We start from the raw sequence: 13,323 nt of genomic DNA, 5'->3' as shown, positions 1-13,323 counted from the left end.
CCCAACACCTCACCCTTCCAAACTTCGACAAGAAAAAATGGTGAATTGTGAAAGGGAAAGAACCACACTAAACCTACTTGATTAAGGACCAGTTTATTCATTACCCTATGTTTTTAGCTAAAATTTAACTAAAAAATAAAGAGCATGATTGTGGATGCTCTTAGTGGAACTGTGCTCTCAATCTTGGCATTTGAGAGCACTCACAATGGGCTCCTTAAATCACCTTCTTAACAAATTTTAGTGAGGAATTGGAAAAATACAACTCCAATCATGCTCCCTATCCACTCCTAAAATAGGGAGACTTCTAGAAGCTCCTAAATCTGAGGAGAGAGAAAGGACTCTTAGAGCATCCACAATGATGCTCTCTATTTCTTAGCTAAAATTTGGCTAAGAATATAAGAAAGCTATTTTAGGAGCTCTCTAAAAAATTTCAACTCCAACCATACTCCCTAATTTGGAGAGTCATAAATGCTATAACTCTTTTTTGATTGGTCCATCTCTATTAAAAAAAAAAAAGTTAGCATTAAATAAAGGTTTGAAATATTCATTAAATAAAGCAGCATTAAATTATAGGGAGCCATTAGGAGTCCTTTCTCTCTCCTCAGATTTAGGAGTTCCTAGAGGACTCCCTATTTTAGGAGGTGGATAGGGAGCGTGGTTGGAGTTGCATTTTTACGATTCCTCCCTAAAATTTGTCTAAGGAGGTGGTTTAAGGAGCCCATTATGGATGTTCTTAGAGGCTTCTTATAATTGAATGATGCTTTATTTAATAAGTATTTCAAACCTTTAATTAATGCTAACTTTTTTTAATATTATTTTTTAATAGAGATGGACCAATTAAAAAAAGTTATAGCATTTATGATTCCCTAAACTAGAGAGCATGATTGGAGTTTAAATTTTATAGAGAGCTCCTAAAAACTACTTTTATATGTTTTTAGCTAAAATTTAACTAAAAAATAGAGAGCGTAATTGTGGATGCTTTGACAACCATTTGTACTTTGCCCTTCATTATGGCAAAATTCTAAGATGCATTTGAGGAATACAATTATCATTGAGATTTCAATTTTGAGTACAGGAATGTGAACAATTACTCTCTCTACGTAGAGCTTGTATAAATAGGGATACGCATCAATGGATACTGAATTTGCATAAGCTTTGTTATGATAGCGAACCAAACCACCATGCAGACTTGAATTATGGACTTCTTAGCACAGCTGTTAACCTGGACTTTTCTTGCTTTATCTCAAGTCCTGCAAGAGCTATCTCTATTAATGCATCTGGAAGGAAAATACAAATGGAAATAATTGTTTTTGACTGTGTATAGTACTTGTTTTCGTTCATTCATAACCGAGTAAATACACTTTGGGAAATATTTTGGTGACTCTGAATATTGTTGGGAAGCTTTAGCATCCAACCTCTTTTTACAAAATTTGTCTCCCAACTTTCTCACGCTAGGATATTTTGGGGCCCAGTTGGATAGATATTGATAATTCGATTCTAAAGTATCACCATCTGTTCTACTTCCCTAAAAGCATCACCAATAAGATTTATTATGTAATCTTCCACATCTAACTACACATGTTATAAACAGTTTTCCAAAACCCCTCTCTCCCAAAAAACGTTCTATGGCCGTTTTCACTTTGAGAGGATAGGAGTCAATGTTCTTCCTCCCCTCTCTCCTTCTCCCTTACTACCTTCTCCTCTTTTCCCCAATTTTCAAGGACAGAAGGTTTCCCCTATTTCTCTTCGTTTTGTAATGATTTTCCTCAACTCATCACATGCGGATGCATTTTGGCATCAGATTTCCACATGCATTTCGGTGTTGGATCTATACCACAATCACTTTTGCAGTTTCTTTTTGTTTGGAATAAGTCGCAAAGACTCTTTAAGTTTCATGTGTAGTTTTCATCTCTCCTTTTGTGAGAGTTTTTCACATCTCCTTTGTAAGAGCTTTCCACCTCTCCTTTGTGAGAGTTTTTTTTTTTTTTTTTGGGGTCAGAAGATGATGGATTTCATTAGATAATCAGAGTATTACAAGGATAAACCATGTATAGATTGGCCTCGTTAAAACCTCTACGAGGGTGAGACAAAGCCTCAGAAGAGCACCTCAAGGGTGGGGAGAGTGTTCTGGGTGAGATGCCAGAGGAAATGTTTCATTTTCGGTGGAACTTAAAGCTTCCATAGATGCTTCCATAACTGTTGAGAGGAGGAAAAGGAAGACTTGGACACAGACAAAGAGGCCATCTGAGCTTGAAATTCCAATGCTGACCAATATCCACTCTTAACTGTATACTGACCATTACAAGTAAAATTCCAAATACGGCGATCACTAGTATCGCAATTCAAAGGGATAGATAAGATGAGTTCAGCTTCAGGAAAGGTGAATAAGCTGTAGATCTCAAAAACATAGCAGTGATAAGAGCACGCCTCTGGAATCCACAGGGAGACAAAGAGAAGATTGAATCGTAAACGTAAGATGGTGAGGTACCCACGGATCGATGTAGATGTTCACAAGTCGACCATCACCGCTACGCCATCGAAGACTACGGGAAAGGAGTTCATGACATAATATTGACTACCAGGTAAAAGAAGGTGTCAAACCCCCTTAAGCGTGAAGAAAATCAAACTCTGGAAAATACTGAGCTTTAAGCGCAATAAGGGAATTGGGAAATTCCAGAAGAAGCCACCTTTGTTTGGCAAGCAACGCTTGATTAAAGTAGACAAGTTCTCGAAAATCGAGACCTCCTTCAGTCTTGTGCTTGCTCAGAGCGTTTCAGGTCTTCCAATGGATACCTTTTTCACTGCCTTTAGACTACCAATAACGAGCAAAAATACTCTCAATTCCAGAGCATAAGCCAGTCAATAGATGAAAGGCACTCATAGAATAGGTAGGCATCGCCTGACATACCACCTTAATAAGCACCTCCTTCCCAGCTTTCTACATAAGTTTACCTTCCCATCCCGAAATCTTCTTCCAAACACAATCTTTGATAGCTAGGAACATATGTTTTTTTTTTAATTTTTTCCAGCTATAGTAGGAAGATCCAAATAACGTTCATGGCAAGGCATGATTGGTACCCCAAAAGCGCTAGAAGTTGAGCTTGGACTATTTCAGGGGTGGATGGGCTAAAATAGATAGCAGACTTGGCAAATTTTATTTGTTGTCTCGAGGCTGCTTCATAAAGACTAAAAAGGCACTTCAATTCTATTATCTGGGTAACTTCAGTATCATAAAATAAGAGATTGTCATTTGCAAAAAATAGGTGATTAAGAGAAGGGGCAGAAGGAGCAATAGAAACCCTGCAGACTCGAGAATCCCGATCGGATTTATGAAGTAATGTTGAAAAGCCTTCAGCCACTATGAGGAATAAATAGGATGAGAGAGGATCTCCTAGGCGTAGACCCTGAGTAGGAGTGAGGTGACCCAACAGACGCCCTTGAATTAATAAGGAGTAAGAAACATAAGTAATACAACCCATGATCAACTGGATAAAGCGATTAGGGAATTCCATCGTGCACATCATCCACTCCAAACATACCCATTCCACCTGATCATAGGCCTTGGCCGTATCGAGCTTCAGTATAGCCTTTCTTTTTCCTGATTCACCTCTGCCATTCAGACAATGAATTGTTTCGAAAGCCACAAGAGCGTTATCCAAGATCATATGGTGGGGGATGAATGCACTTTGATATTCTGATATGACATCCGGCATTGCATTTTTCAACCTATTGGCAAAAACTTTGGAAATTATTTTATACAAAAGATTACTAATGGGGCGAAATTCAATTACCCGGGAGGGAGACGGAAATTTCGTTATTAAGGCGATCAATGTATGGTTGAAATCAGCTACCCCACCACTCCCATTAAGAACCTGTAAACAGAGCTGATAGATATCCGAGCCAATAATACTCCAGTAAATCTGATAGAATAAAGCCGGCATCCCATCAGGACCTGGAGCTTTCGTGGGCCCCATAGATTTGATGGCAATTTCAACTTCCTCTCGAGTGAAGAGTAAAGATAGATATCGTTGAGTCAGTTGCGGAACTCGAGAAGAGATAGCCTCAAAAACTTCATTACTCATAGTTGTGCCTGAAGAAGAAAAAAGATGATCGTAGTAGTTAAGAAATATAGCACCCATCTTCCTGGGATCACTCTGTAATACATTATTAGCATAAAAAAAAAAAGTGCCATAGAATTAATTTTGGCTTTGTGATTGGCAATCTTATGAAAATAGGAAGTGTAACGGTCACCAGCTTGTAGCCAATTGATACGAGAACGATGGCGCCAATATAGTTCATCAAGTTCCAGTAACCTATTGAGTTCATTTGCAACCAATTTCTCACTTTGGAGAACGACTTTAGAGGGGGCAATAGTTTGAAAGGAAGCTAGAGATGTACACAGAGACTAAATTTTGGAATTCATATGCCTGAATCTTTGACTTTTCCACTTCAATAGGTGCTTAACACATATGGCAAGATTAGTCATAGGAGATTCCTGACAATGCCATCCTTCTTGAATTATTCTTTAACAGTCTTCGTCAGTTGTCCATTATTCCTCAAACGGGAAACGACGTGGACTTCGACGACGCCAAACATCAACACTAGGCCATATGCCAGGGAGGAAAAAAATTGGGTGATGATCAGAAGAATATGCTGAAAGATGGTAGATGGTGAAATTGCCCCACTGCTGAAACAAGGCTAAATTACCAAAGCCTCTCTCTAATCGCGCTTGAACATTGGCGTTATCTTTGGGGTTGTTCGTCCAGGTAAAAGGATGACCCACAAAATCAAATGATAACAGATTATTACAGGCAAGAGGTTTTTTTTTGAGATCATGGAACGTACAACGTTAATACTGACATAGCAAAGACCAGAATTTCCACTCCAATCACCAAGCCAAGACCAGAGTCAAAAACTTATTGTGAGCATCATAATAGATCCAGCCAAACACCAACTACCTCAAATTTTCTTGATCCAGAACCTCAGCTGACAAGCAAGGGAGACCAAGATTGGCCTTTGAGCTTGAAGCAAATTATGAAGAAAGATCTTCATAGTAGGAACGTTCGTAGGCTTGTTCATCGGTTGCCAAGCCTACGAACGTTCCATAGGAGAATTATTAGGGAGATCTTGGAGATCCCTCGAGGTTGGTCTCCTTCGCCTTGTCAACAAAATCCTTGATACAAAAACTATGCTTACCAGAAAAATCCATGGCAGTAATAATCAAATGCCCAACACCAGCTTTTGCACGCTTTTGATTCCCTCTTGGTGCCTCATACTTATCATCCCCTTGAGCAGAAAAGGCGGTGGCCATCTCCATAGCATTAAGATGGATACCCCTCACCAGCGACTGACTCATTGGGAACAAAAAAAGGAAGCCAACGTAGCCACCCCACAGAGAACAAAAGAGCGAAAAAATCGTCATACCTAATTCACCAAGAAGAACCCAAAGAGATAATCACAGAAGACTGAGAGAGATGGCGCAGAGAATGAGTAAAGAAAATTGGACAAACCCTAACCCTAGCTGTCAAGGCTCTCCTCGCATGAACGAGAGAGCGACCCAAAACCTTCACCAAACACAAGTCATTTTGTAACGAATTTTATGCCTAGTTCTTGATTATTATCTTTATTTGTATTGTTATGGCTTGGTTTTTTCAAGGTTTATCTATTGTTGGTAATTCTGAGTTTACACTCTTAGTTGGGATGCTTATGCCAGAGTTTCTTCGACCATGCGTGATCGTTAGTGGTGGAGCCCCAAATTGTCTTAGGGTCAGTTTGGCATTGCTGTGTCTTGTGAAAATAATAGCTGTTAGATTTGCTATGAGAGAAATCATTTGTGAGATAAAGCAGTTTGGCGTTTAGCAAACTTTTTGTTAAAGGTGTTGTTGGTACTGATTTCCGCATAATCAGGGAATGATTCCCGCATAATAATTAAACATAGCGCCTCTTTGAAACTGATTCCTTCATAATCAGAAAATGAAATAACCTCATTAGCTGCTTTCCCTTAGAGCTTTCTCTCACAACAATTTTTAACAATAAGTGATTTTCTCATAGTTTACCAAATGGGATGGGTTTCCCAAAATTTTAAAAATATCACTTATCACCCCAAATAAGCAATGCCAAATGGGCACTTAATTTTGATGTTATATCGCTCCGTTATTGTAATGACCCTTTTGTGGCTAATGGCTTTTATGGCTTAATTATGAATGCAGTTCTGAAATTTCTCCAAAAGATTTTTTTTTTAAAAAAAACACATATTATACCATGAGTGTATGTGATAATTGATAAGTCATGAATATGGTATAGTTTTAATCGTAAAAAAGAAAAGAAAAGGGTATAGTATTAATTAATAGATAGAGGTGTTATAATATAAATAGATTGGCAACATGCAAGGGCTTGTAGCTCAAGTGATAATCGTCGCACCAAAGAATTTTTAAAAAATTTAACCTCGTAGCTAGTACCCTAGTAGCATATATAAGAAATTTTTCTCAAAGTGTCCCTCACCTCACACCTCCTTGTGTTACTAGTCCTTTCTTTTCTTGTCAAAATATTGTGTTACTAGTTCACATGTTATAATTGGTGAACGACATGCTTAATTTATTAGGGACCAGGGTATAGTATTAAATAAGAATGCTTCCATTCACACCTCCTTGTCATATTTTCCCACACACTATTTGATGAAAATTTTAAATGAGCAACGTGAGAGAACCTGGACGCTTAGACGTCTAGATTATATTTGGTAGCTCAAGAAAATCAACATACATTGTTAATATTGCTTAAGAGGTGAAAGAGGAACAGATCATTGGCTTTATCTGAAGTCCTGCAATATAAGGAAACAAGAACTTTTGTTTTTACTGAGTATATATGCTATAGACATCAAAATAAGTTATAAATTTTTGTTTGTATATTTAAGCATATTTTTAATTTCTTTAATTTCTTTAGAGAAAAAAAAATAAATTGTATTTCCAGCAAGGTACTAGCGTGTCCCTGTCATATATCAACTTGGTGAATAAATATTGGAAGAAAATCATTGTGGGAATTATTGATTCTGACTCTCAGTCCTTTCAGTTCATTCTTATTGTTCTGATTACAAATTAATGAACATGTCATTACTATCTAAAGGATCACTAAATATTATTCCCCCAACATGACATGACAAATTAAGCTTTGGATTTGTACCCAAAGTCCAAAATGTGACTTCATAGTCAGGAGCATGTTCTTTGATTCTCAGAAGTCTCAATTAGTCTTACTCAACATTAATGCCATTTGACAAACTTGAATAAGCAGGAAAGCAAAATGCTGGTAGAAGTTAGGGCAGTGGAAAGTCGGTGAATGAAAGTAAATACCATTTGAACTGCAAAGCCGGTGAGCATGTTGCCTCTTTGTACTAAGGTCCTTTTCAATCTTAATGAAGTTGACATCAATCCCTCAATTAATAATTAAGTGCAAGCACATGAGCCTCCTAAACAGTTCATCTAACTTGCTATAAATAATAAGGTTGCTGGAACTGACAAAGAGCACCAAAGCCAGCTTAACCAACTTGTAAAAGTTCGATTTACTATTTTTATAACATTTTAGTGTTGCAGGGTTTTTCAATGCAGACCCATCTTGCTTTCCAAGGGGCCCTTCTGGGTCTCTGGTTGTGCTTGTTTGCTGTAAGCTTCCGGTACAGCAAAGCAGAGACTATTGAGGAAGCTGGAGAACAAGCATAAAAAAGCTGTAATACATTATTAGCATAAAAATATGTGCCATAGAATTAATTTTGGCTATGTGATTCGCAATTTGATACCAAATATTGTAACATCCTACATCGACCAACGGAGAGGGGTGATATGTCTTATATGTACATGCCCAGCTCCATCTAGGACGAGGCCTTTTAGGAGCTCACTGGCTTCGGAGTCATCGAAACTCGAAGTTAAGCGAGTTTGGGCTAGAACAATCTCAAGATGAGTGACCCAATGAGAAATTGCTCGTGAGTTCCCAGAAACAAAATTGTGAGGGCAAGGGGCCCAAAGCGGACAATATTGTGCTACGGTGGAGCCGATTCGAGATGTGACAGAACGGTATCAGAGCCACTCTGCTGTGTGGTGCGAGTATGCCGGCGAGGACGTCAGGCCCCTGAGGGGGTGGATTGTAACATTCTACATCGACCAATGGAGAGGAGGTGATGTGCCTTATATGTACATGCCCAGCTCCATCTAGCACGAGGTATTTTGGGATCTCTCTGGCTTTGGAGTCATGGAAACTCCGAAGTTAAGCGAGTTTGGGCTAGAGCAATCTCAGGATTGGTGATCCACCAGGAAGTTGCTCGTGAGTTCCTAGAAACAAAACCGTGAGGACAGGAGGCCCAAAGCGGACAATATCGTGCGGCCGATCCAGGATATGACAATTCCTCACAATGCCACCCTTCTTAAATTATTCTTTAACAGTCTTCGTCAGTTGTCCATTATTCCTTAAACTGGAAATGACGTGGACTCCGATGACGCCAATCATCAACACTAGGCCATACGACGTGGAGGAGAAACATTGGGTGATGATAAGAAGAATATGGTGAAATTGCCTCATTGTCGAAACAAGGCTAAATTACCAAAGCCTCTATCTAATCGTGCTTGAACATTGGCGTTATCTTTGCGGTTGTTCGTCCAGGTAAAAGGATGACCCACAAAATCAAATGATAACAAATTACAGGCATCAATTACCAGTTGAAAATCTTCGATTTGACCGACAGAGCTGAGACGAGGGTCACTTTTTTTGTCCACGGACAGAATTTCATTGAAGTCACCGCAACACATCCATGGACCAATATCCACCTGACTCAAATGGCGAAGAAGTTCCCAAGAATGAATCCGCCGAGTAGGGTCAGGATGACCATAGAACCTAGTAATTCGTGTAACAAAGGAATTAGGAAAGGTAACCCGAGCGCCAATATGTCTCAAAGAGGATGAAAGAAACATAACCTGTAAACTAGGGTTCCAAAGAATACAGACACCACCAGAGAACCGTTCATGGGGAACACAGAGGACTCCACCCACACCAAGTCTTAGGACCAATATGCCCATCTGGACAGCAGTCATACGGGTCTCAGTAAGGAAAACAATATATGGTGTTTTGTCATGTAAGAGGTTTCTAAGATCACGAAACATACAACAATTGCGAAGCTCCCGCATGTTCCAGCTTAATACAGATATAGCAAAGACTAGAATTTCCACTCTAACCAATGAGCCAAGTCGAACAAAAAAACAATGCTAAGGATAAAGACAGAGATAGGAGAGCAAAAATCCAAAGAATTACCACAACACTAGCACGCTTAGGAAAACACCGGCAGGGGCCCAGACTCAAAGACAGTGAAACCAACAGGTGGGCGTCGCATGGAAGACACGAGGGGAGAGAGCCCTAATTCCGACCTTGCTCACAATCGAAACCAGACCAACCAATAAAATCCTCGAGGGACCAGTTGATTAGCACCTTCGATGAGCCTGAGTGGAGAAGGGAGAGACAAAACGAGTCACTCGTGACAAGCAATAAGGCGAGAAGGAGAGACAATGACGACACCCATCGTGGGCAAAGGAGGAATGATAGCGGCTGGGTGCATGACGGCGGCAACTAACCTTGAGAGGGTACCCTAGATATGATGTGCGGCTCTCCTCGCTTACCGAGAGAGCGATCCTTGGAGCAAATTTCCTAGCATTCTTTGTATTGTTATGGTTGATTTTTTCAAACTTTATCTATTTTTTGTTATTATGAGTTTGCACTTAGTAGGGATGCTTATGCCAGAGTTTCTTCGATTCTGTGTGATCGTTTTGTCCTAATTTTGATGTATGATCGCTTCGTTATTGTAATGCCCTTTGTGGCTAGTGGTTTTTTTGGTTGAATTATAAATGCAATTCTAGAATTTCTAAAAAAGGAAGAAAAAAAAAACATATTATAATATGAGTGTGTGTCATAATTGATAAGTCATGAATATCGTATAGTGTTAATTGAAAAAAAAAAAGGTATAGTATTAGTTAATAGATACAGGTGTTATAATATAAATAAATTGGTAACATGCAAGGGCTTGTAGCTCAAGTGATAATCGTCACACCAAAGAATTTCCAAAAAATATAACCTCGTAGCTAGTACCCTGGTAGCATATATAAGAAAGTTTTCTCAATGTGTTCCTCACCTCACACCTCCTTGTGTGACTACCTCTTTTCTTTTCCTTTTTTGTCGAAACATTGTGTTACTAGTTCACATGTTATAAATGGTGAACAACATGATTAATTTATTAGGGACCTAGGGTATAGTATTAAATAAGAATGTTTCCATTCATGCCTCCTTGTCATATTTTCCCAAACGCTATTTGATTAAAATTTTAATGAGCAATTTGAGAGAAACCTGAATGCTTAGACGTCTAGATTATATTTGGTAGCTCAAGAAAATCAACATACATTATTAATATTGCTTAAGAGTTGAAAGAGGTGCAGATCATTGGCTTTATCTGAAATCCTGCAATATAAGGAAATAAGTAATGGTCGTAATTTTTTTTTCCTGAGTATATATGCTATGGACGTCAGAATAAGTTATAAAATTTTGTTTGTATATTTAAGCATATTTTTAATTTCTTTTATTTCTTATGAGGAAAAAAAAATTGTATTTCCAACAAGATACTAGCATGTCACTGTCATATATCAACTAGGTGAACAAATATAGGAAGAAAATCATTGTGGAAATGATTCCGACTCTCACTCCTTCTGGTTGATTCTTATTTTTTTGATTACAAGTTAGTAAACATGTCATTACAATCTAAAGGATCACTAAATATTATTCCCCCAACATGTCATGACAAATAAAGCTTGGGATTAGTACCCAAATGCCAAAATGTGACTTCATAGTTAGTAGCATATCCTCTGATAGTCAGAAGGCTCAATTATGGTGGTAGAAGTTAGGGAAGTGGAAAGTCAGTGAATGAAAATAAATACCATTTGAACTGCAAAGCCGGTGGGATGTTGCCTCTTCGTACTAAGATCCTTTTCAATCTTAATGAAGTTGACATCGATCCCTCAATTAATAATTAAGTGCAAGCACATGAGCCTCCTAAACAGTTCATCTATCTTACTATAAATAACAAGGTTGCTGAAACTGATAAAAAGCACCAAAGCCAGCTTAACCAACTTGTAAAAGTTGGATTTACGGCTTCTATACCGTTTTAGTGTTGCAGGGTTTTTCAATGCAGACCCGTCTTACTTTCCAAAGGGCCCTTCTGGGTCTCTGGTTGTGCTTGTTTGCTGTAAGCTTCTGCTACAGCAGTGCAGAGACTATTGAGGAAGCTGGAGAACAAGCACTACACAAAGCTTATTCAGGTGAGATATAATGTATATATACAGTTCTTTCATCAGACATCCGCACATTATTACCTTGCGGATGCTATTGTAAACATGGAGGAGAACAAAGAGAGGTAGTAGAAAATACATGGCGTTCGCACGGTAATAACATCCAGAGGTTCGCATTGAAGAAAATCTGTATGTGTGTGTATGTAATTATATATTAGTCTGAGTGTGATCAAATAGTTCTTTTAGGCTACTTGATTACACTACAAATTTTCTTTTAGAAGGAAGCTACTTACGCTACTTGACAGCTCCCGCAATGTAGCACAATACAATAACAAAAGTTACAAAACAGACCCCTTCATTGCTCCTCATTATTTTGAAATACTTACTGAAATCTCTAGGTTATTTATTTTTTTTGTTAATTGTTTTTCTGATAAGTAACATTCTTCTGCATCTCTTTGTGCACATGTCCAAATTGAAGAGCTGCAAACAGAGGCTGCAGAGCTCAATGAAGAAGGGAAGTTTGTCTTTAAGAAACACCCTCTACCTAAGATTCCCATTGTAAAGAAGCCATTTCCACCAAAGCCCCCCTTCAAGAAGCCACTCCCTCCACCCTTCAAGAAGCCAGTCCCTCCTCCAGTTCCAATCTTCAAGAAGCCACTCCATCCACCTGTTCCAGTCTTTAAGATTCCACCCTTCAAGAAGCCGGGTCATCCACCGGTACCAGTTGTGGAAGGGAAACCTTTTGTAAAGAAGCCGTTTTTTCATCCCCTTCCAAAATTCAAGAAGCCATCTCTACCTCCTGTTCCAATCTATAAGAAGCCACTTCCTCCACCAATTCCCGTATACAAGAAACCATTTACCCATCCTGTTTTCAAGAAGCCACTTCCTCCACCCATTCCAACATTTCCTCCACATCCTTTCCTTGGGAAGCCACTCCCTCCTCTGGTTCCCTAAAGCTAGCCTAGTGTTCTTTCACCTAAGCCCATCTTGTTAAGGGATGAAAGCATAGAAGTTATGCATTGGTTAGAATAAATTCCTACATGGAGAGAGAAGGAGACAGAGAGAGAGAGAAGAAAGATGACAACGAAAGAAGAGACTGTTCTAGGAAGTTGGAACTTTACTATCAACTTTTGCATTGTAATATTTCTACATGTATTGTAATATTTCTGCTTGTTCTTGCTGTTATATGGCTACTGTGTAATAGTAAATTTGCATTTTATCAGTTCAAGGAAATATTTTTCATTAATTCCAAAGAATCAACCTCAAGCCCTCAGCACATAAGTACATAAGACTTTTTCTGGATTAATTAGTATTCAAAGGGTGAATTGTCAAGCCAACGGTCCACAGTTCAATGGTAAGAGCATTTGTTTATAGATCAATGACCTCAGGTTCGAACCCTAAACCCAACACCTCACCCTTCCAAACTTCGACAAGAAAAAATGGTGAATTGTGAAAGGGAAAGAACCAATGTTTTCAATGGCGAGGCGTTTTTACTAGCGCTATGCGAGATGTAAGCCTTGAAGCATTGAGGCGTAAGCCTTTTGAACATTAAGTTATTTTAATAAAAAAAATTTATGAATAATACAATATGATTAAATTTTACAACTAATTCTTATTCAACCATAACAATCGTTTAAATATAATCAAATATAAGTACTAATTATCATTCAAAACATAATAATCAATCCCAAAACATAAAATCTTTATTCAACATGAAAACAAAAAAATTATATGAAACTTCAAATTACAGTTTATTACAGTGAAATTATGCAAGTATGATGCATGTACGTAAAAAAAAACAAAAAACAAAAAAAACAAAAAAACAAAAAAAGACTTACTTGCAGTTGAAAGATAAAGAGAATTCTTAAAATTGATGGAGTTATCTGGTAAGGGTAGAAATTAGGGTTGTACACGTACTATACAATATATATATATATATATATATATATATAGTCCATGTGTTAATACATTAATTTAGAGAAAGAAAAAAAAAGAAAAAAAGAAGGTAAGTACAAAA

General features: G+C 38.1%; 1 protein-coding gene across 1 annotated transcript; it reads left to right on the top strand.

Annotated features, from left to right (window-relative positions):
* The first annotated feature begins 11,128 nt into the window (after positions 1-11,128).
* LOC103343347 (uncharacterized) lies at positions 11,129-12,528 on the top strand. The gene is made up of 2 exons (XM_008247010.2): positions 11,129-11,336; positions 11,785-12,528. The coding sequence occupies exons 1-2, from the start codon at positions 11,204-11,206 to the stop codon at positions 12,258-12,260; spliced, it is 609 nt and encodes a 202-aa protein (XP_008245232.2). The 5' UTR covers positions 11,129-11,203; the 3' UTR covers positions 12,261-12,528.
* The last annotated feature ends 795 nt before the right edge of the window (positions 12,529-13,323 follow it).

The sequence above is a fragment of the Prunus mume genome, linkage group LG5 (genome assembly GCF_029339155.1).
Source record: "Prunus mume cultivar Tortuosa linkage group LG5, ASM2933915v1, whole genome shotgun sequence".
Classification (NCBI taxonomy): Eukaryota; Viridiplantae; Streptophyta; class Magnoliopsida; order Rosales; family Rosaceae; genus Prunus; species Prunus mume.
Note: the sequence above shows the minus strand (reverse complement) of the source record. Positions and strands in the feature narration are given on the sequence as shown.

Bases quoted from the DNA above. Each gene is read 5' to 3' on its own strand.
- LOC103343347 (XM_008247010.2), top strand. From the start codon at position 11,204: ATGCAGACCCGTCTTACTTTCCAAAGGGCCCTTCTGGGTCTCTGGTTG. The intron at 11,337-11,784 runs GTGAGATATAAT...TCCAAATTGAAG, and splicing joins ACTACACAAAGCTTATTCAG to AGCTGCAAACAGAGGCTGCA.